Consider the following 22098-nt stretch of genomic DNA (forward strand, 5'->3'; position numbering starts at 1 on the left):
AATCGGGGGCCGGGGGAGGCGGGAGCCTGGAGGTTGCCTCGGCCCCCCGGCCCATCTGGCCCCCTCGGTCACCTCGAAGCCAAGAGAGTTGAGCCGCTGGCGCCTGGACTAATTGTCCCGGCCCCCTTCCTCCCACCGCCCGGACCCCCCCAACTCCGTGGTCATGATGAACACTGCCCGTTTAGCACTTTTCCTACCGGTTGCCAAGCAATTGGGGACCTGGGGACCTCGTCCCCATTTTACAGATAAGGAAACGGAGGTTCAGAAAGGCCTGGTGACTTGTTTCATTTGTTTTCTTTTGTTTTAATGGCATTTATTAAGCGCTTTCTATGCGCAAAGCACCGTTCTAAGCCTGGAGCGGTTACAAAGTGATCCGGTTGTCCCACAGGGGGCTCGCAGTCTTAATCCCCATTTTCCAGATGAGGGAAGTGAGGCCCAGAGAAGTGAAGTGACTTGCCCAAAGTCACACAGCGGACAGTTGGCGGAGCCGGGATTTGAACCCATGACCTCTGACTCCAAAGCCCGCGCTCTTTCCATTGAGCCACGCTGCTTCTCATTGAGACTGTGGGACTTGCCCAAGGTCCCACAGTGGGCCAGTAGCAGAGCCGACTCCGTGTCCTTTCCACTGGGCCACCCTGCCTCCCTCGTAACCCCTGCCGGAGATTCTGATGACCGTTTCTCTGTTGATGATTGATGATGATAGTATTTCTTAAGCGCTTACTATGTGCCAGGCACTATTCTAAGCGCTGGGGTAGAGATAAACTACTTTCGTTCATTCATTCATTCATTCATTCATTCATTCATTCATTCATTCGTATTTATTGAGCGCTTACTATGTGCAGAGCACTGTACTAAGCGCTGGGGAAGTCCAAGTTGGCAACATACAGAGACGGTCCGTACCCAACAACGGGCTCACAGTCTAGAAGGGGGAGACAGACAACAAAACAAAACATGTAGACGGGTGTCAAAGTCGTCAGAACAAATAGAATTAAAGCTCGATGCTCATCATTAACGAAATAAACAGAATAGTAAATGCGGACAAGTAAAAGAAATAGAGTAATAAATCTGTACCAATATCTATACAAGTGCTGTGGGGAGGTCCCAGTCCCTGTCCCACCTGGGGCTCACGGCATTAATCCTCATTTTAGAGATGAGGGAACTAAGGTTCAGAGAGGTGAAGTGACTCGCCCGAAGTCACACAGATGACAAAGTGGCAGAGCCGGGATTCGAACCCATGTCCTTCTGACGCCCGGGCCTGGTCTCTGGCCACTAGGCCATGCTGCCTAGTTCCAGCCCTTCCCCGCGACCCACCAGAAGAGACTTAGTTTACCTCCTGTTCTCCCCCTACCTTCACCCGCCCCCCACAACCCCGAAGCCTGTGGTTGTGGCATACGGTTCCCATTTTACAGCTGAGAAAGTGGAGGTTCAGAGAGGCCTAATGACATGCCCAAAGTCCCACAACGGGCCAGTGGTTGAATTCTTGACTCCCAGCCCTGTGCCCCGGTCACTAGGCCACACTGCCTCCCTATGTGTCTCCTGATCCCCGTATAACCCCCGCCGAGGGTTCTGACTCATTCATTCAATCAATCGTATTTATTGAGCGCTTACTGTGTGCAGAGCACTGGACTAAGCGCTTGGGAAGTCCAAGTTGGCAACATCTAGAGACGGTCCCTACCCAAAGTGGGCTCACAGTCTAGAAGTCTTTCCGTTCCAGCCCCTCCCCGCAACCTACCACAAGCAGAGAAAGCAGCGTGGCTCAGTGGAAAGAGCCCGGGCTTTGGAGTCAGAGGTCATGGGTTCAAATCCCGGCTCCGCCACTTGTCAGCTGTGTGACTCTGGGCAAGTCACTTCACTTCTCTGGGCCTCAGTTACCTCATCTGTAAAATGGGGATTCATTCATTCATTCAATCGTATTTATTGAGCGCTTACTGTGTGCAGAGCACTGGACTAATCAGTCAATCAATCAATCGTATTTATTGCGCGCTTACTGTGTGCAGATCACTGTACTAAGCGCTTGGGAAGTACAAGTTGGCAACATCTAGAGACAGTCCCTACCCAACAGCGGGCTCACAGTCTAGAAGGGATTAAGACTGTGAGCCCCACGTGGGACAACCCGATCACCTTGTATCCCCCACCAGCGCTTAGAACAGTGCTTGGCACATAGTAAGCGCTTAATAAATGCCATTATTATTATTATTATTCCCACAAGAGACGGTCTGGTTGACTTCCTGTTCTCTCTTGCCCCTTCCCCTGCTCTCCTCCCGCCTCCCCTCGACCTCGCCTCTTCCCCGCCGCAAAGCAGACTGATACCAGGCAGGCCACTCAGGCGGGGGCTACCAGGCCGGGGTGGGTGGGCGAGGGGCAAGCGGGTCCGTGCGCCTTCGGAGCCCCCCGGCCCCATCTCAGCCGCCCACCTCTTCCCCGTCTTCCCCTCCCCGGTGTTCTGCTCCCAGCACGAGGTCTGCACCAACAGCAGCAGCCCGCAGGCTGGACTCTTCCCGCAGAATAACGCCACGCTGACCGTGGACATCTTCAAGGGGGTGAGTAAATCCCCCTTCCCTCCCGCCCAGGCCGGGGGGCACGGAGAGGCCCGGCCTCTTTGGCGGAGACCGAGCCTCCGGAGCCTCCCGTCCGGGCCCTCCTGACAGGTGGGAAGGGCAGCCTTGAGTCGCGGTGCCAGAATCAATCAGTCAATCGTATTTATTGAGCGCTTACTGTGTGCAGAGCCCTGTACTAAGCGCTTGGGAAGTCCAAGTTGGCAACATATAGAGACAGTCCCTACCCAACAATCAATCAATCAATCGTATTTATTGAGCGCTTACTGTGTGCACAGCACTGTACTAAGCCCTTGGGAATTCCAAGTTGGCAACATATAGAGACAGTCCCTACCCAACAATCAATCAATCATATTTATTGAGCGCTTACTGTGTGCACAGCACTGGACTAAGCGCTTGGGAAGTCCAAGTTGGCAACATATAGAGACAGTCCCTACCCAACAATCAATCAATCAATCGTATTTATTGAGCGCTTACTGTGTGCAGAGCACTGTACTAAGAGCTTGGGAAGTCCAAGTTGGCAACATATAGAGACAGTCCCTACCCAACAATCAATCAATCGTATTTATTGAGCGCTTACTGTGTGCACAGCCCTGTACTAAGCGCTTGGGAAGTCCAAGTTGGCAACATATAGAGACAGTCCCTACCCAACAATCAATCAATCTATCGTATTTATTGAGCGCTTACTGTGTGCACGGCACTGTACTAAGCCCTTGGGAAGTCCAAGTTGGCAACATATAGAGACAGTCCCTACCCAACAATCAATCAATCATATTTATTGAGCGCTTACTATGTGCACAGCACTGGACTAAGCGCTTGGGAAGTCCAAGTTGGCAACATATAGAGACGGTCCCTACCCAACAGCGGGCTCACGGTCTAAAAGGGGGAGACAGAGAACAAAACCAAACATACTAACAAAATAAAATAAATAGAATAGATATGTACAAGTAAAATAAATAAGTAAACCCATCCCAAGAACCCATCCCGGGGGGCCATCAGGACCAGTTCTCTGCCCCTGGGCCGGGATTTGGTCTCCCTAAGCCATCAGGGATTTAGGGGGGGGATCAGGCCCTGCCAACTCCTTTGCTTAACCTCGAAAATTCATTCAGTGATATTTATTGAGTGCTTACCGCATGCAGAGCACTGTACAGCGCTTAGTACAGTGCTTTGCACATCGTAAGCGCTTAATAAATGCCATCGTTATTATTATTATTACTTAGCGCTTGGGAGGGTTAAACAGAACAATAAATAGACGCATTCCCTGCCCACGATGAGCTTACAGTCTCAGCGCGGCTCAGTGGAAAGAGCCCGGGCTTTGGAGTTAGAGGTCGTGGGTTCAAACCCCGGCTCCACCAATTGTCAGCTGTGTGACTTTGGGCAAAGTCACTTCACTTCTCTGGGCCTCAGTTTCCTCATCTGTAAAATGGGGATGAAGATTGAGCCCCCCGTGGGACAACCTGATCACCCTTGTAACCTCCCCAGCGCTTAGAACAGGGCTTTGCACATAGTAAGCGCTTAATAAATGCCATCATCATTATTATTACTAGAGGGGGAGACAGACATTAATGTAAATAAATAAATTGCAGAAATGTACGTAAGTACTATGAGGCTGGGAGGGAGGTTGAATAAAGGGAGCAGGTCAATCAATCATATTTACTGAGCACTTACTATGCGCAGAGCACTATATTAAATGCTTGGGAGAATCCAATACAACAGAATTAGCAGATGTGTACCCTGCCCGTAATGAGCTGTCAGTCTAGAGGGGGAGACAGATACTACCATGGGTCTAACCTGACTGTTTCTCGTTAATCAATCAATCAATCAATTGTATTTATTGAGCGCTTACTGTGTGCAGAGCACTGTACTAAGCGCTTGGGAAGTACAAGTTGGCAACATATAGAGACAGTCCCTACCCAACAGTGGGCTCACGGTCTAAAAGGGGGAGACGGAGAACAAAACCAAACATACTAACAAAATAAAATCAATCAATCAATCATATTTATTGAGCGCTTACTGTGTGCAGAGCACTGTACTAAGTGCTTGGGAAGTACAAGTTGGCAACATATAGAGACAGTCCCTACCCAACAGTGGGCTCACAGTCTAAAAGGGGGAGACGGAGAACAAAATCAAACATGCTAACAAAATAAAATAAATAGAATAGATATGTACAAGTAAAATAAATAGAGTAATAAATATGTACAAACATATATACATATATACAGGTGCTATGGGGAAGGGAAGAAGGTAAGATGGGGGGATGGAGAGGGGGACAAGGGGGAGAGGAAGGAAGGGGCTCAGTCTGGGAAGGCCTCCTGGAGGAGGTGAGCTCTCAGTAGGGCCTTGAAGGGACCTAATATTAATATTATATATTAAAAGTGGTATTAATATTAATAGTTAATATTAATAGTGGTATTTATTCAGCACTTACTGCGTGCCTGGCGCTGTCTAAGCGCCAGAGTCAGACACAGTCCCTGTCCCACATGGGGCTCCTAGTCTAAGCAGAAGGGAGGGCAGGTCTTGAATCCTCATTTCACAGGTGAGGGAAATGAGGCCAAGAGTAGCCAAGTGACTTGCCCAAGGTCACCCAGCAGGTAGGGGGTGGAGCCGATGGGAACCCAGGACCTCTGACTCCCAGGGGAGTCCGTTAGGCCTCGCCGCTCCTCCGAGCTGATTTCCCCCCTCTTTGGCCTGAAGACCCCCGACTCCTCACCCCAAACCAAGGCCAGACACCCCCCCCCGGTCCCCCATTGGGGGTCATGCTCGGTGACGGGGGGGCCGCGAAGAAGGGTTAAGTGTCAGGGACAGCCCCCACCGGGCGAACCACAGGCCCATTTTAACGGGCTTCTGCCGTCTTGCCTCCTCTTCCCTCCCTCGGTCCCACCGCGTGCCAGGGCGTCGTGCTGGGCTGCTACTTCGGCCCCCCGGCCCTCTACATCTGGGCCGTGGGCATCCTGGCAGCCGGGCAGAGCTCCACCATGACGGGCACCTACTCCGGCCAGTTCGTCATGGAGGTACGTGCGGGGTGAGGGTGGCGGGGGAGACCCCGGGCCCACCCGCTCTGAGTGCCCCCCAGCCCGGCCGTTGGCCCTCCCCTTCCCTCCGACCAAGTTCGCCATTTTCCGGCCCTCCCGTCCCGGCGTCTGTCCTTTTATTCATTCATCCAATCGAACACGGTGTGCGGAGCACTGTACTAAGCGCTTGGGAGAGTACAACAAGAAACACATTCCCTGCCCACGATGCGCTTACAGTCTAGAAGTGGGGAGACAGACATTAATAGAAATAAATAGATTACAGATATTGACTCCCCCAGTGGGACCAGGAGGCCTCTGAGGGCAGGGGGTGGGAGAGGACCGGCCCCCTCGGAAGCCCACCCATCCCGGGACGGCCGGCGAGCCCATCGCTCTGCGCTCCTCTCCCGCAGGGCTTCCTGAACCTGAAATGGTCCCGCTTCGCCCGGGTGATCCTGACCCGCTCCATCGCCATCATCCCCACCCTGCTGGTGGCCGTCTTCCAAGACGTGGAGCACCTGACGGGCATGAACGACTTCCTCAACGTCCTGCAGAGCCTGCAGGTGAGATCCGGGCCCCGGGTGGGCACAGCCCAGGGGTCCGCGGGCGCTCGTCGCCGGTTACCGGGGCCTTCAATCCATCGATCAATTGTAGTTTTCGAGCGCTTACTGTGTGCAGAGCACTGTACTAAGTGCTTGGGAGAGTACGACATAACAGTGTATCACATTCCCCGCCCACAACAAGCTTGCAGTCTAGAGGGAGAGACAGACATTAACAGAAATCAATCAATCAATCAGTCGTATTTATTGAGCGCTTACTATGTGCAGAGCACTGTACTAAGCGCTTAATAATAAATAATATATAATATATATATATAAATATATAAAATAAATAATAAATAATAAAATAAACAAAGTACAGAGATGGACATAAGTGTTGTGGGGCTGGGAGTCTTTTAGACTGTGAGCCCACTGTTGGGTAGGGACTGTCTCTATATGTTGCCAATTTGTACTTCCCAAGCGCTTAGTACAGTGCTCTGCACATAGTAAGCGCTCAATAAATACGATTGATGATGATGATGGGAAGGGGGCTGAATAAAGGGAGCAAGTCAGGGTGATGCAGAGGGGAGTGGGAGAAGAGGAAAGGAGGGCTTAATCAGGGAAGGTCTCTTGGAGGAGGTGTGCCTTCAATTCATTCATCCATTCAGTCGTATTTATTGAGCACTTACTGTGTGCAGAGCACTGGACTAAGCGCTTGGGAAGTCCAAGTTGGCAACATAGACGGTCCCTACCCAACAGCAGGCTCACAGTCTAGAAGGGGGAGACAGATGACAAAACAAAACATGTGGACAGGGGGCAAGTCATCAGAATAAACAGAAGTAAAACTAGATGTACATCATTAAGAAAATAAGAGTAGTAAATATGTACAAGTAAAATAAATAGAGTAATAAATCTGTACAAACATATATGCAGGTGCTGTGGGGAGGGGAAGGAGGTAGGGTGGGGGAGAGGAAAAAGGGGGCTGAGTGTGGGAAGGCCTCCTGGAGGAGGTGGGCTCTCAGTAGGGTTTTGAAGGGAGGAAGAGAGCGAGCTTGGCGGATGTGCGGAGGGAGGGAATTCCGGGCCAGGGGGAGGATGGGGGCCGGGGGTCGATGGCGGGACGGGCGAGAACGAGGCCTAACAGTGAGGAGATTAGCGGGGGCAGAGGAGCGGAGGGTGCGGGCTGGGCTGGACAAGGACAGAAGGGAGCTCGTGAGGTAGGAGGGGGCGAGGGGATGGATGGCCAGCCTGGAAGCCCAGGGTGACGAGTTTCTGCCTGATGCACAGGTTGATTGGTAGCCACTGGAGATTCAATAAGGCTTTGAAGCGGGGGAGAGTAAATGTCTGTCGGATAGGAGGAGGGCGGGTGTTCCAGGCCAGAGTAATTGAGGCACAGAGAAGTGAAGTGTTGGAGGTGGGATTAGAACCCGCGTTCTCCGACTCCCAACCCCGTGCTCTTTCTACTGAGCCATCTCCCACTCCCAGAGAAGTAGATTCCGGCTGGGAGTTGTGGAGTTAATGTCTCGTGCCCCTGGGAGCAGCAAATGGGAATCAACCGGAGGGGCCGTGACCTGATCCGGAATATGTTTTATTTTGTTAATATGTTTTGTTGTCCGTCTCCCCCTTCTAGACTGTGAGCCCGCTGTTGGGTAGGGACCATCTCTATATGTTGCCAACTTGGACTTCCCAAGCGCTTAGTCCAGTGCTCTGCACACAGTAAGCGCTCAGTAAATACGACTGAATGAATGAATGAATGGGCGAGAGGTGGGCGGTGAGATGGATGAGATTGAGGAATAGGATTAGGCTGGCATTGGAGGAGCCAAGTGTGCGGGCTGGGTTGGAGTAAGTTGAGGGGGGTCTCGCCACACCCATCACCGGGCTTTCTCCCCCCCCCAGTTGCCCTTTGCCCTCATCCCGGTCCTCACGTTCACCAGCCTGCGCCCTGTGATGAGCGACTTTGCCAACGGACTGTGAGTGAAGCGGGTGGGCACGGCGGGTTGACGGGGTGGGGGGCGAGCAGGCCGCGCTAAGGAGGGGAGCCGGGAGGAATGGACAACACAGGGTCGGCCCGGTTTCTCGGGACCCCTGGGAAAATCTGAATACGCATGTGTGGCCTTGGGCAAGTCACGTAACCTCTCTGGGCCTCAGTTTCCTCATCTGTACATCGGGGATTAAATCCTACTCCTACCTAGACTGTGAGCCCCATGGGGAACCGGGACCGTGTCCAACTTGATACCTTGTATCTATCCCAGTGTTTGGCATATCGTAAGTGCTTAACAAATACCATTATTATTATTACTATTGTCTTGTATCTATCACACTGCTTAGTACAGTGCCTGGCACGTAGTAAGCACTTAAATACCACAATTATTATTAGTAATAATAATATTATTCACTGTCCCTGTAGCTCAAACCCCACTGGGCTTAGCACAAAGGGAGTGCTGACATTGCTCCCCCCGGCCCCGTGATGCCACTTACCTTCTCTAGGCCTCAGTTTTCTCATCTGTATAATGGGGATAATAATAATAATGATGGCATTTATTAAGCACTTACTATGTGCAAAGCACTGTTCTAAGCGCTGGAGAGGTTACAAGGTGATCAGGTTGTCCCATGGGGGGGCTCACAGTCTTAATCCCCATTTTACAGATGAGGGAACTGAGGCACAGGGAAGTGAAGTGACTCGCCCAAAGTCACACAGCTGACAACTGGCGGGGCCGGGATTTGAACCCCTGACCTCTGACTCCTAAGCCCGGGCTCCTTCCGCTGAGCCACGCTGCTTCTCCGATGGGGATGAAGACTACGAGCCCCATGAAGGACCGCCCTGGCCCCGTGACACCACTTCTCCAGGCCTCAGTTATCTCATCTGTATAATGGGGATGAAGACTGTGAGCCCCATGAAGGACCGGGACAGCGTCCAACCCGATTTGCTTATATCCAAATCGCCTTGGAATCTCCCCAGCGCTTAGAACAGTGCTTTGCACATAGTAAGCGCTTAATAAATGCCATCATTATTATTATTATCATCCACCCCAGCGCTTAGTACGGTGCCTGGCACATAGTAAGCGCTTAACGCGTGGAAGAAGCAGCGTGGCTCAGTAGGAAAGAGCCCGGGCTTTGGAGTCAGAGGTCACGGGTTCAAATCCCGGCTCTGCCAACTGTCAGCTGTGTGACTTTGGGCAAGTCACTTCACTTCTCTGTGCCTCAGTCACCTCATCTGCAAAATGGGGACTGAGACGGTGAGCCCCATGAGGGCCAACCTGATAATCTTGTAGCCTTCCCAGCGCTTAGAACAGTGCTTTGCACATAGTAAGCGCTTAATAAATCATCATCAATCGTATTTATTGAGCGCCTACTATGTGCAGAGCACTGTACTAAGCGCTTGGGAAGTACAAAATTGGCAACATATAGAGACAGTCCCTACCCAACAGTGGGCTCACAGTCTAAAAGATAAATAAATAATAAATAAATAAATAATAAATGCCATTATTATTAACGGTGGTAAGGGACGCGCGGCCTCAGGGGTCGGCATCCGTCCCGAACCAGGGCCACCCGCCGAGTCGCGCGCCCACCCCTCACCCCCTGCAGCCCCCCGAAGTCCGGGATCTGTCCTCTGGCGGGTGGGCCCGCTCCCTCCCTCCCCGCTGAGCCGGGTCTTCCCCGCAGGGGCTGGAGGATTGCCGGCGGGATCCTCACGCTCATCATCTGCGGGATCAACATGTACTTCGTGGTCACCTACGTCCAGGACCTGGGCCACTTAGCCCTGTACGTGGTGGCCGCCGTGGTCTGCGTGGCCTACCTGGGCTTTGTGGCCTATCTGGTGAGCGCCGGGCCCCGGGGGAGGAGGGCGCTGGGGCCGAGGGGCGACGGTTGGCGTGGCTTTGGGGGGAGAGGGAGAGAGGACGGGGGCGGAGAGGAGAGGAGAGGACGGACGCCTTCCCAGACTGAGCCCCTTCCTTCCTCTCCCCCTCGTCCCCCTCTCCATCCCCCCCATCTTACCTCCTTCCCTTCCCCACAGCACCTGTATATATGTTTGTACATATTTTTTACTCTATTTATTTTATTTGTACATATCTATTCTATATATTTTATTTTGTTAGTATGTTTGGTTTTGTTCTCTGTCTCCCCCTTTTCGACTGTGAGCCCACTGTTGGGTAGGGACTGTCTCTAGATGTTGCCAATTTGTACTTCCCAAGCGCTTAGTACAGTGCTCTGCACATAGTAAGCGCTCAATAAATACGATTGATGATGATGATGATGATGACAGAGGGGCAGTGGCTGCAATCTCTCCGGGGTGGCTTTCATAATAATAATAATAATGATGGCACTTATTAAGCGCTTACTATGTGCAAAGCACTGTTCTAAGTGCTGGGGAGGTTACAAGGTGATCAGGTGGTCCCACGGGGGGCTCATGGTCTTCATCCCCATTTTACAGTTGAGGTAACGGAGGCCCAGAGAAGTGAAGTGACTTGCCCAAGGTCACACAGCTGACAGTTGGAGGAGCTGGGATTTGAACCCGTGACCTCCGACTCCAAAGCCCAGGCTTTTTCCACGGAGCCACACTGCTTCTCTATAATAATAATAATTATTATAATAATAATAATAAGAAGAAGAATGATGGCATTTATTAAGTGCTTACTATGTGCAAAGCACTGTTCTAAGCACTAGGGAGGTTACAAGGTGATCAGGTTGTCCCACGGGGGGCTCACAGTCTCCATCCCCATTTTACAGTTGAGGTAACTGAGGCCCAGAGAAGTGAAGTGACTTGCCCAAGGTCACACAGCTGACAATTGGAGGAGCTGGGATTTGAACCCATGACCTCTGACTCCAAACCCTGGGCTCTTTCCACGGAGCCACACTGCTTTTTGCTGCTGCTACCGGGCAGGGCAAGTTCAGTCAGTCAGTCATATTTTTTGAGCACTTACTGTGTGCAGAGCATTCATTCGTTCATCCAGTCGTATTTATTGAGCGCTTACTGTGTGCAGAGCACTGGACTAAGCGCTTGGGAAGTCCCAAGTCGGCCACATCTAGAGACGGTCCCTCCCCGACAACGGGCTCAGAGTCTAGAAGGGGGAGACAGACGACAAAACAAAACATGTTAGACAGGTGTCAATCGTCAGAACAAACAGAATTATAGCGATAGGCACATCGTGAACAAAATAAATACACTAGTAAATATGTACAAGTAAAATAAACAGAGTAATACATCTGTACAAATATATATGCAGGTGCTGTGGGGAGGGGAAGGAGGTAGGACCCGGGGGGATGGGGAGGAGGAGAGGAAAAAGGGGGGCTGAGTGTGGGAAGGCCTCCTGGAGGAGGTGAGCTCTCAGTAGGGCTTTGAAGGGAGGAAGAGAGCGAGCTTGGCGGATGTGCGGAGGGAGGGAATTCCGGGCCCGGGGGAGGACGGGGGCCGGGGGTCGATGGCGGGACGGGCGAGAACGAGGCCTAACGGTGAGGAGATGAGCGGCAGAGGAGCGAAGGGTGCGGGCTGGGCTGGAGAAGGACAGAAGGGAGGGGAGGTAGGAGGGGGCGAGGGGATGGATGGACAGCCTGGAAGCCATGAGCACTGGCCAGAGCGCTTGGAAATGTACAGTATAACAACAGAACGGACGCATTCCCCGCCCAAAATGAGCTTCCAGTCTAGATGGGGGAGACAGATATTAATATAAATAAATAAATGACAGCTATGGATGTAAGTGGTGGGTGGCTGGGAGGGGGTTGAATAAAGGGAGCAAGTCAGGGCGATGCAGAATGGAGTGGGAGAAGAGGTAGGGACCATCTCTCTATGTTGCCAACTTGTACTTCCCAAGCGCTTAGTACAGTGCTCTGCACACAGTAAGCGCTCAATAAATACGATTGATGATGATGATGATGATGATCCCGCTCCGCCACTTGTCAGCTGTGTGACCTTGGGCAAGTCACTTAACTTCTCTGTGCCTGTTACCTCATCTGTAAAATGGGGATTAAGACTGTAAACCCCACATGGGACAAACTGATCACCTTGTATCCCCCCAGCGCTTAGAACAGTGCTTTGCACATAGTAAGCGCTTAATACCATCATCATCATCATCATCAATCGTATTGAGCGCTTACTATGTGCAGAGCACTGTACTAAGCGCTTGGGAAGTATAAATTGGCAACATATAGAGACAGTCCCTACCCAACAGTGGGCTCACAGTCTAAAAGGGGGAGACAGAGAACAAAACCAAACATACTAATAAAATCATCATCATCATCATCAATTGTATTTATTGAGCGCTTACTATGTGCAGAGCACTGTACTAAGCGCTTGGGAAGTACAAATTGGCAACATATAGAGACAGTCCCTACCCGACAGTGGGATCACAGTATAAAAGGGGGAGACAGAGAACAAAACCAAACATACTAACAAAATGAAATAAATAGAATAGATATGTACAAATAAAATAGAGTAATAAATCTGTACAAACATATATACATATATACAGGTGCTGTGGGGAAGGGAAGGAGGTAAGATGGGCGGGATGGAGAGGGGGACGAGGGGGAGAGGAAGGAAGGGGCTCAGTCTGGGAAGGCCTCCTGGAGGAGGTGAGCTCTCAGCAGGGCCTTGAAGGGAGGCCTTTTTTCATGATGAAAAAAGAGCTTAGTCAGAGAAGGCCCCTTGGCAGAGAAGGGCCTTCAGTAAGGCTCTGAAGGTGGGGAGAGTGGTGATCTGTCGGATAGGAGGAGCGAAGGCGTTCCAGGCCAGAGGCAGAACGCGGGTGAGAGGTCGGGGACGAGATAGACGAGGTTGAGGGTATTAGAGGGGCAAAAAGTGCAGTCTGGACGTCCCCCCGACACGCGTACCCCCCGAAAGAGCCCCATTTGGGGAAAGGAGCAGAGAGGAGGTATTAGAGGAGCAAAAAGTGCAGTCTGGATGTCCCCCCCGACCCCCAGAAAGAGCCCCATTTGGGGAAAGGAGCAGAGAGGAGGGGAGGCCTTACCTTGTAACCTCCCCAACACTTAAAACAGTGCTTTGCACATAGTAAACGCTTAATAAATGCCATCATTATTATTATTGGGATTTTTTTTAATGCCCGCACTACTGATTTCCAAAGAGCCCACAGCCTGGGCAGGTGGCCCCGGGGGGTGGTTTGGGGGTTTGGGGTGAGGAGGTCTCAGCACCACCAAGGTGGGACCCTGGGGTGAGGGGAACCTCTAGCAACTTTCCCCTGCATGTTGGGAGACACAGCACTCCCCCTCTCCATCCCCCCCATCTTACCTCCTTCCCTTCCTCACAGCACCTGTATATATGTTTGTACATATTTATTACTCTATTTATTTTACTTGTACATATCTATTCTATTTATTTTATTTTGTTAGTATGTTTGGTTTGGTTCTCTGTCTCCCCCTTTTAGACTGTGAGCCCACTGTTGGGTAGGGACTGCCTCTATATGTTGCCAACTTGGACTTCCCAAGCGCTTAGTCCAGTGCTCTGCACACAGTAAGCGCTCAATAAATACGATTGAGTGATTGATTGACCTAGAGAAGCAGCGTGGCTCGGTGGAAAGAGCCCGGGCTTTGGAGTCAGGGGTCATGGGTTCGAATCCCAACTCGGCCCATTGTCAGCTGTGTGACTGTGGGCAAGTCACTTCACTTCTCTGGGCCTCCGTTCCCTCATCTGTAAAATGGGGATTAAGGCTGTGAGCCCCCTGTGGCACAACCTGATCTCCTTGTAACCTCCCCAGCGCTTAGAACAGTGCTTCGCATGTAGTAAGCGCTTAATACATGCCATCATTATTATTAGTGGAAAGAGCCCGGGCCTGATAGAAGGCCTGGGTTCCAATCCCGGCTCTGCCAATTGCTCATTGGCAGGCCGCTTCGCTTCTCTTTTCCTCAGTGCCCTTGACTGCAAAATGGGGAGTCAATCCCTCTTCTCCCTCCTATAATGATGGTATTTGTTAAGCGCTTACTATGTGCCGAGCACTGTTCTGAGCACTGGGGTAGGTACAAGGTCATCAGGTGGTCCCACTGGGGCTCACAGTCTTAATCCCCATATTACAGATGAGGTCACTGAGGCACAGAGAAGTGAAGTGGCTTCCCCAAGGCCGCACAGCAAAGTGGCAGAGCTGGGATTCGAACCCATGTCTTTTGACTCCCAACCCCCGTGCTCTTTCCACTGAGCCACGCTGCTTCTCGTGAACCTTACACATGCTACCGTGAACCCCAGGCGGGACAGGGACTGTGTCTGACCTAATGAACCTGTACTTACCCCAGCGCTTAGAGAAGTGTTTGACACATAGTAAGTGCCTAATGATGGCCTATGGTTAGAGCCCAGGCCTGGGATTCAGAAGGTCGTGGGTTCTAATCCCGGCTCCGCCTCTCGTCTTGCTGTGTGACTTTGGGCAGGTCACTTCTCTGGGCCTCAGTTCCCTCATCTGGAAAATAGGGATTGAGATTGTGAGCCCCAGATGGGACAGGGACTGTGTCCAGCCTGATTTGGTTGTAATAATAATAATAATGATGGCATTTGTTAAGCGCTTACTATGTGCAAAGCACTGTTCTAAGCGCTGGGGATACAGGGTGATCAGGTTGTCCCACGGGGGGCTCACAGTCAATCCCCGTTTTCCAGATGAGGTCACTGAGGCCCAGAGAAGTGAAGTGACTTAATGATAGCATTTACTAAGCGCTTACTATGTGCAAAGCACTGTTCTAAGCGCTGGGGAGGTTACAAGGTGATCAGGTTGTCTCATGGGGGGCTCACAGTCAATCCCCATTTTCCAGATGAGGTCACTGAGGCCCAGGGAAGTGAAGTGACTTAATGATAGCATTTATTAAGCGCTTACTATGTGCAAAGCACTGTTCTAAGCGCTGGGGAGGTTACAAGGTGATCAGGTTGGCCCACGGGGGGCTCACAGTCAATCCCCGTTTTCCAGATGAGGTCACTGAGGCCCAGAGAAGTGAAGTGACTTGCCCAAAGTCACACAGCTGACAACCGGCGGAGCCGGGATTTGAACCCACGATCACTGACTCCAAAGCCCGGGCTCTTTCCACTGAGCCACGCTGCTTCTCAGCCATTCCAGCACTTAGTACAGTGCCAGGCACATAATAAGCGCTTAACAAATGCCACAATTATTATTATTATTACTAATTATTATTAGTAGTATTATTACTACTAGTACTGCAAACCCTAATTATTAGTAGTAGTATTATTACTACTAGTACTGCAAACCTTGTACAACCATCTAAACCTCGGCTTCTCCCTCGGGCTGTGGGTGGAGGCAGGTTTCAGCCTCCCTCTCTCGGTCTCTCCGCGTCAGTCTCTCAGTAGTGGAGAGAGACTCCCAACCACAGTAGTACCCACAGTAGTAATAATGATGGCATTTGTTAAGCGCTTACTATGTGCAGAGCACTGGTCTAAACGCTGGGGGTGGATACAAGGTGATCAAGTTGCCCCACATGGGGCTCCCAGTCTTAATCCCCATTTTACATATGAGGGAACTGAGGCTCAGAGAAGTTAAGTGACTTGCCCAAGGTCACGCAGCAGACATGTGGCGGAGCCGGGATTTGAACCCATGACCTCTGACTCCAAAGCCTGTGCTCTTCTCCACTGAGCCACGCTGCTCCTCTAATAATACAGTAATACCGTAGTACAATAATACTATAATAATAATACAATAATACAGTAGTAATAATAATAATAATAATTGGCATTTGTTAAGCGCTTACTATGTGCAAAGCACTGTTCTAAGTGCTGCGGGGGGATACAAGGTGATCAAGTTGTCCCACATGGGGCTCACAGCCTTAATCCCCATTTTACAGATGAGGGAACTGAGGCCCAGAGAAGTTAAGTGACTTGCCCAAGGTCACGCAGCAGACATGTGGTGGAGCTGGGATTCGAACCCATGACCTCAGACTCCAAAGCCTGGGCTCTTCTCCACTGAGCCATGCTGGTCCTCTAATAATACAGTAATACCGTAGTACAATAACACTATAATGATAATAATAATACAATAACACAGTACAATACAGTAGTAGTATCATTACTACTACTAATTAGTAGTATTATCACCACTACTAATTAGTAGTATTATCACTACTACTAATTAGTATTATTACTGCTACTAATTAGTAGTGTTATTACTGCTACTAATTAGTAGTATTATTACTGCTACTAATTTGTAGTATTATTACTGCTACTAATTAGTAGCATTATTACTACTAATTAGTAGTATTATTACTGCTACCAATTAGTAGTATCATCACTACTAATTAGTAGTAGTATTACTACTACTAGCTAGTAGCATTATTACTACCAATTAGTAGCATTATTACTACCAATTAGCAGTATTATTACTACTAATTAGTAGTGTTACTACTACTAATTAGTAGCATTATTACTACTAATTGGTAGTAATAATGCTACCAATTAGTAGTATCATCACTACTAATTAGTAGTAGTATTACTACTACTAGTTAGTAGCATTATTACTACCAATTAGTAGCATTATTACTACCAATTAGCAGTATTATTACTACTAATTAGTAGTGTTACTACTACTGATTAGTAGCATTATTACTACTACTGATTAGTAGCATTATTGCTACTACTGATTAGTAGCATTATTACTACTACTAATTAGCAGTATCATTACTACTACTAATTAGCAGTATTATTACTACTAGTACTAATAATGAATACCATGTAAAGAAGCGCCTGGCCCGGGGGCTACTGGCAGCCCCTGCTGCCCGCGGGGCGTCCCAGCTGGTGCTAACGGGGGCTGTTTCTGTCTTCCAGGGCTGGCAGTGCCTCGTTGCTCTGGGCCTGTCCTTCCTCAACTGCGGACGCACGGTAAGCGCCAGTAAGGTCCTGCTCTCTGAAGAGCCCGGCGGCGGCGGCTACCTTGATTAGACACCGGGCCAGTCGGTCTGCCCGCCCCACGCCGAGGACCCCGGGGGCCGGGCGTTCCCCTCCCCTCCGCCCCCCGTACCGCCTCACAGTTTCCGGGCCTCGGCTGCTCCTCCCGGGGAACCCACTGCCCCGAGAACGGACGAGAGATGGGTTCTCTCTCTCTCTCCCTACACTCCCGCCCCTCGATTCACTCCACGAGGATCACGGCGGAGGGAAGCGGGTTTGGTTTTCCCACTGTAACACTAAACTACTGAGCCAACATGAGCCACCTGACTGTCCCTTCCGCTGAGGCAGCTGAGTTTGGTTTTCTCACTCCAACTCGAAACTACTGAGCAGACGTGCCCCGCTGGAGCCGGCCGGCTCTCCCTTTCCCTCTTTCGGGCTTCTTCCTGCCCACTCCTCTGACTCCCTTATTTAGAGAGAGAGAGCAGGTGGGCACGGCAGGCCTCTTTGGGCCTTGGCAAGTCGCCATCCAAGCTGCCCCCATCTTGAGGGGGCCCGGATTAGAGCCTCCCCCCGGGTTGAGGCAGGGTTTCAAGGAGGCTCAGGGGAGGGAGGGCCCGGGGTCAGGCATTCCACACCGCTCCCACGCTGGCGCGGTGCCCGGCAACCAGTCTCGTCTTCCCCAAGAGCCGGACCTGATGCCAACCCGACTCTCCGGCGCCCGGGTCGGGGGGAGGCTTATGGGGGGGGAAGAGAGAACGAGACCCACGAGACTGAGAGACTGACGCAGAGAGACCGAGAGAAGGAGACTGAAACCAGCCTCCTCCCACAGTCCGAGGGAGAAGCCGAGGTTTACAGGGGTTTGGAAGGAAGTGGCACCGATCACACTGTTGCGTCTCCCTCCCACAAGGGATTTTCGTCAGCTGAGTCGTCCAAATCCCAATCTTTCGTTATCATTATTATTTTGACTATTGTTATTATTACTTTCACCCCCCGAGCCCCCCGCCTCGGTGTGGGCGATGGCTCACAAGGCTTTTCGGGGAGAGGAAGGAAGCTGGCCCTAGTGGGAAGGGGGGGGGCATTGTTTGGGGAGGAGTTTTGCTCCAAGGATATTCCCATGCCTGCCTTTTCTACTTTCCAAGTAAGGACCAGCCTCCAGGTCCAAAAATAAACTACGGGGGGGCCTTGACAAATCACTGTCTGAGGTGCCCGCCTCTTGAGAGGGCCCAACGTGGGTCCTTGAGGCAAGATTGGGGTGCTGCCCCTCCTCCCGCAGCCCTCTGGCAATGGCAGTCCGGCCCTCTGCCTGCTCCATACCCTTGGTGGGGGAGCGGTTTTGCTCTCCACCAACCCCACAGCCCTCTAGGAACGGCCATCCGTCCAAGTGAGCCATCTTGCCCGGCTGGGATCGGGCGGGACCTCCCCAGGTGTGACATGACATTTTCCCAAGCACCACCACACAAAGGCCAGCTTGGTCACCCCCCTAGGGTCTGCCCGGATTTGCCCCGTCACCCGCCTTAGTAAACCCCCTCTTTGCCCCCGCTGCACCCCCTTCTCTGCTCTGCTTGCTCTGCCCCTTGCCCTCTGCCAGCCCAAGCTCTCTCCACGTTCACCAATCGGGCCAGGTCCTGCCCCCTGGCCCTGGGACCCCTGAGGAAAGGGGGAGGAAGGTCTGGAGCTGCTAGGGCAGAGCCCACCAGATGAGAGTGAGGGAGGGCAGCCCCCAACCCGGGATGGACCTGTTGGGGTCTACCTCCTCCCCCAGCAGTCCTCAATGCCCCGCACCAAGGGGAGCACTTGTGGATCAAAAGCCGCGTATAAAGAACCCACCCCCGTCTCCAGCACCAGGCCCAGACAACGCCGGCACTTGGGGCTAGCATAATCAGAGACTTCGGGGCTCCCAGTCATATTTTCCGCACCTTAAATAAAAGGATCCAATCCCCGCCCCAAAACCCGGAAGGAGGAAGCTGGCAGGGGCTGCCCTGGTCCGGGCTCTGACAGAAGCCCACAACACCAGCTCAAAACCCCTCCGCACCGTGAAATTCCCCACTCCCGATGACCTCGGGACTCTGTGTGAACTTGATGTATAATTAAAAGAGGATCGTATTTCCCCACCACCCCCACCACCCCTCCCGCCCCGTGTGGTTTTTGGGTCTTTGTCCAAACGGCGCCCTCACTTTGACACAGAGTCAGGGTTGGCCAGCCAAGAGCGGGCAAGCCCAGCCCCTCTCCCCTTTCGGTGGGGTGGGGGCAAAGTTGGGCGCTTTGCAGTAGGACACCCCTGCCCAGGTTCATTCCTCCAAGGGCCCAGCTGCAGCCCGGACAGTCCGGGCCCTTGACCTATGTTTGGACAAGTCCCATCGTGGGCCTTTGGACCGGCCAGCGGGGACGAGCGTGACCTTCCGCGGACAAACAGGGCCCTCCTCCGTCCGAGAGAACGTTCAGCCAATCTCCCGCCACCCCTGCGGTGGATCCGAGTGGGTCAGTTTAAGGACCACCACCTGCCCCCTCTTCCACCGAGGGGGTCCGGGCCCCCGGCCTCGATTGCGCTTCTGTAATTCCTCCTCTCTCCCTGTCTGTCGCAAGCTCTCCCTTCCTGTCCTAAGCGAACCGGATGCTGTAAGTAGCCCCGTCCGGAGCACGGGCACCCTCGGCTCAGAACCTCCGAGGGTCGTCTCCCCCGTCTCCCTTCCCCCGCCAGGACACTTGGCTTGCTAAGGGCCGTCACAGTGGTGCGGCCGGCTCCTGCGGTCTGGCCTCTCGAGTTTCCCGGGCAGGAAAGCGGCCTCAAAGCTCTAAACGGGGGCAAGTGCCCACCCGGCTGCCCGCTCTCAGGCCAGCCAGGGGCTGGGAGGGAACATTTGGGGCGCTTGGCCCCAGCGCCCCAGGGGAAGACCTGGCCGGAGCCCCACCACCCTCAGGTTCAGATGCCGCTGATGGACAGAGGGATTGAGTAAGGACAGTTGAGGGTAGAAGGGCCTTCTCTTTCCTCTGTACCACCGACTGATTAATTGAATGGGGAGGGGCCTTCTCTTCCACACCACTGTGACTGATTAAATAATTTGGGCCTGAGAGGCTTCACTCTCCCAGTCACCAAGGACCTGGTGGGCTGCCGGGGCAGGGCCAGAAGACCACCCGGTGCCCCCCGTGCTGACCCAGCCGCTCCCCTGAGTTCTGCCCACTTCCAGAAGCGGAGGGTCCCCATCACCCCTAACCCCAACCCCAACGATGCCCTCTCTCCAAACCGACTATGGCCCGGCACTAAGCAGCAACTCCACTCAAAAACCGTCCCAACCCGCCCTGCCTCCCTTTCATCGCTCCCTGGGCCTCCAGGAGCTTGTTTATTTTTGTTACGCACTTATTGTGTGCCAGGCACTGTGCTAAGCACTGGGATAGATACAAGCTAATCAGCTGGGACGCATCCCCCATCCCACGTGCGGCACCCAGTCTTAAACCCCGTTTTACAGATGAGGTCCCTGAAGCTCAGAGAAGTGAAGTGACTTACCCAAGGTCACACAGGAGACAGGCAGCGGAGCAGGGGTCGTTCTGACTCCTGGGCCCCAGACTCCATCCACTAGGCCGTGCTTTTTCTCGTCTGGATTTTCTTCAGAACCTGGGTCCCCAAAGTGATAAACTCCTGAAGGAGCAGATTAGGAGCGGGATAAGGCAGGGTTGGTTGTGAACTGGCGTCTGGCCTCCCGTCACTTCCGCCACCTCACAGTTCCCCCCAGCACAATCCACCCCCACAACCAGTACCTCTCAAATCAATCAATTAGAAACTCCTTACCATCAGCTTCAAAGCACTTAATCGGTTCACCTCCCATCTTACCTCATTCATTTCTTATTTCAGACTGTACACTCACTCCTCCATCACCCACCTACTCACTGTTCTTTGATCCAGTCTATCTTGCCGCCGACCGCTTGCCTCCATCCTCCTGCCAGCTTCAAAGCCTTATTAAAAATCACTTTTCCTGCAAGAGGCCTCCTCCAACTAAGCCCTCATCTCCCTGCCCTTCCTGCATCGCCAATGCACTTGGGTCTGTGTCCTTCAAATGCTTGATATTCACCCCACCGCACTTACCTCCTTATCCATAATTTATTTTAATGTCCGTCTCCCCCCTCTAGACTGTAAACTCCCAGCGGGCAGGGAACGCGAATACCAACTCCGTTGTACTCTTTCAGACGCCACTGGAGGATGAACTGGTATTTACTGAGCACTTACTGGGTGCACAGCACTGAACTAAGTGCTTGGGAGAGTACAACACGACAGAGTTGGTAGACATCCCCTGCTCACAACAAGCTTCCTGTCTAGAGGAGTTGGTGGCCGCTTTTCTGGCCCACAGTGAGCTTACAGTCCAGAGGAGGAGGTTAGTTTAGAACTTACAGTTTAGCCTCTCCTATTTTATCTTCAGTAGCTGCAGAAGCCTTATCCGTAAACACCCTGTGGGCAGGGAATGTGTCTGCCAACTAATAATTAATAATAACTATGCTACTTGTTAAACACTTACTATATGCCAAGCACTGCGGAAGCAGAAGCCTTATCCATAAACACCCTGTGGGCAGGGAATATGTCTACCAACTAATAATTAATAATAACTATGCTACTTGTTAAACACTTACTACATGCCAAGCACTGGGGAAGCAGAAGCCTTATCCATAAACACCCTGTGGGCAGGGAATGTGTCTGCCAACTAATAATTAATAATAACTATGCTACTTGTTAAACACTTACTATATGCCAAGCACTGGGGAAGCAGAAGCCTTATCCGTAAACACCCTTTGGGCAGGGAATGTGTCTGCCAACTAATAATTAATAATAACTATGCTACTTGTTAAACACTTACTATATGCCAAGCACTGCGGAAGCAGAAGCCTTATCCGTAAACACCCTGTGGGCAGGGAATGTGTCTACCAACTAATAATTAATAATAACTATGCTACTTGTTAAACACTTACTATATGCCAAGCACTGCGGAAGCAGAAGCCTTATCCGTAAACACCCTGTGGGCAGGGAATGTGCCTACCAACTAATAATTAATAATAGCTATGCTACTTGTTAAACACTTACTATATGCCAAGCACTGGGGAAGCCTTATCTGTAAACACCCTGTGGCCAGGGAGTGTGTCTACCAACTAATAATTAATAATAACTATGCTACTTGTTAAACACTTACTATATGCCA

At 51.7% G+C, this 22098-nt stretch overlaps 1 protein-coding gene across 2 annotated transcripts in view; it reads left to right on the forward strand.

The window, feature by feature from the left end:
• The window catches only part of SLC11A2 (solute carrier family 11 member 2), a 57443-nt gene that overhangs the window by 33656 nt on the left and 1689 nt on the right, over nucleotides 1–22098 (forward strand). For both annotated transcript variants that reach the window (XM_038752237.1, XM_038752238.1), the window contains exons 11-16: nucleotides 2454–2540; nucleotides 5447–5566; nucleotides 5977–6126; nucleotides 7999–8072; nucleotides 9766–9919; nucleotides 16859–16912. In XM_038752237.1, the coding sequence (XP_038608165.1) occupies nucleotides 2454–2540; nucleotides 5447–5566; nucleotides 5977–6126; nucleotides 7999–8072; nucleotides 9766–9919; nucleotides 16859–16912 (639 nt within the window). The remainder of the gene's footprint in view (nucleotides 1–2453; nucleotides 2541–5446; nucleotides 5567–5976; nucleotides 6127–7998; nucleotides 8073–9765; nucleotides 9920–16858; nucleotides 16913–22098) is intronic.

This window comes from Tachyglossus aculeatus, chromosome 10, assembly GCF_015852505.1.
Source record: "Tachyglossus aculeatus isolate mTacAcu1 chromosome 10, mTacAcu1.pri, whole genome shotgun sequence".
NCBI lineage: Eukaryota > Metazoa > Chordata > Mammalia > Monotremata > Tachyglossidae > Tachyglossus > Tachyglossus aculeatus.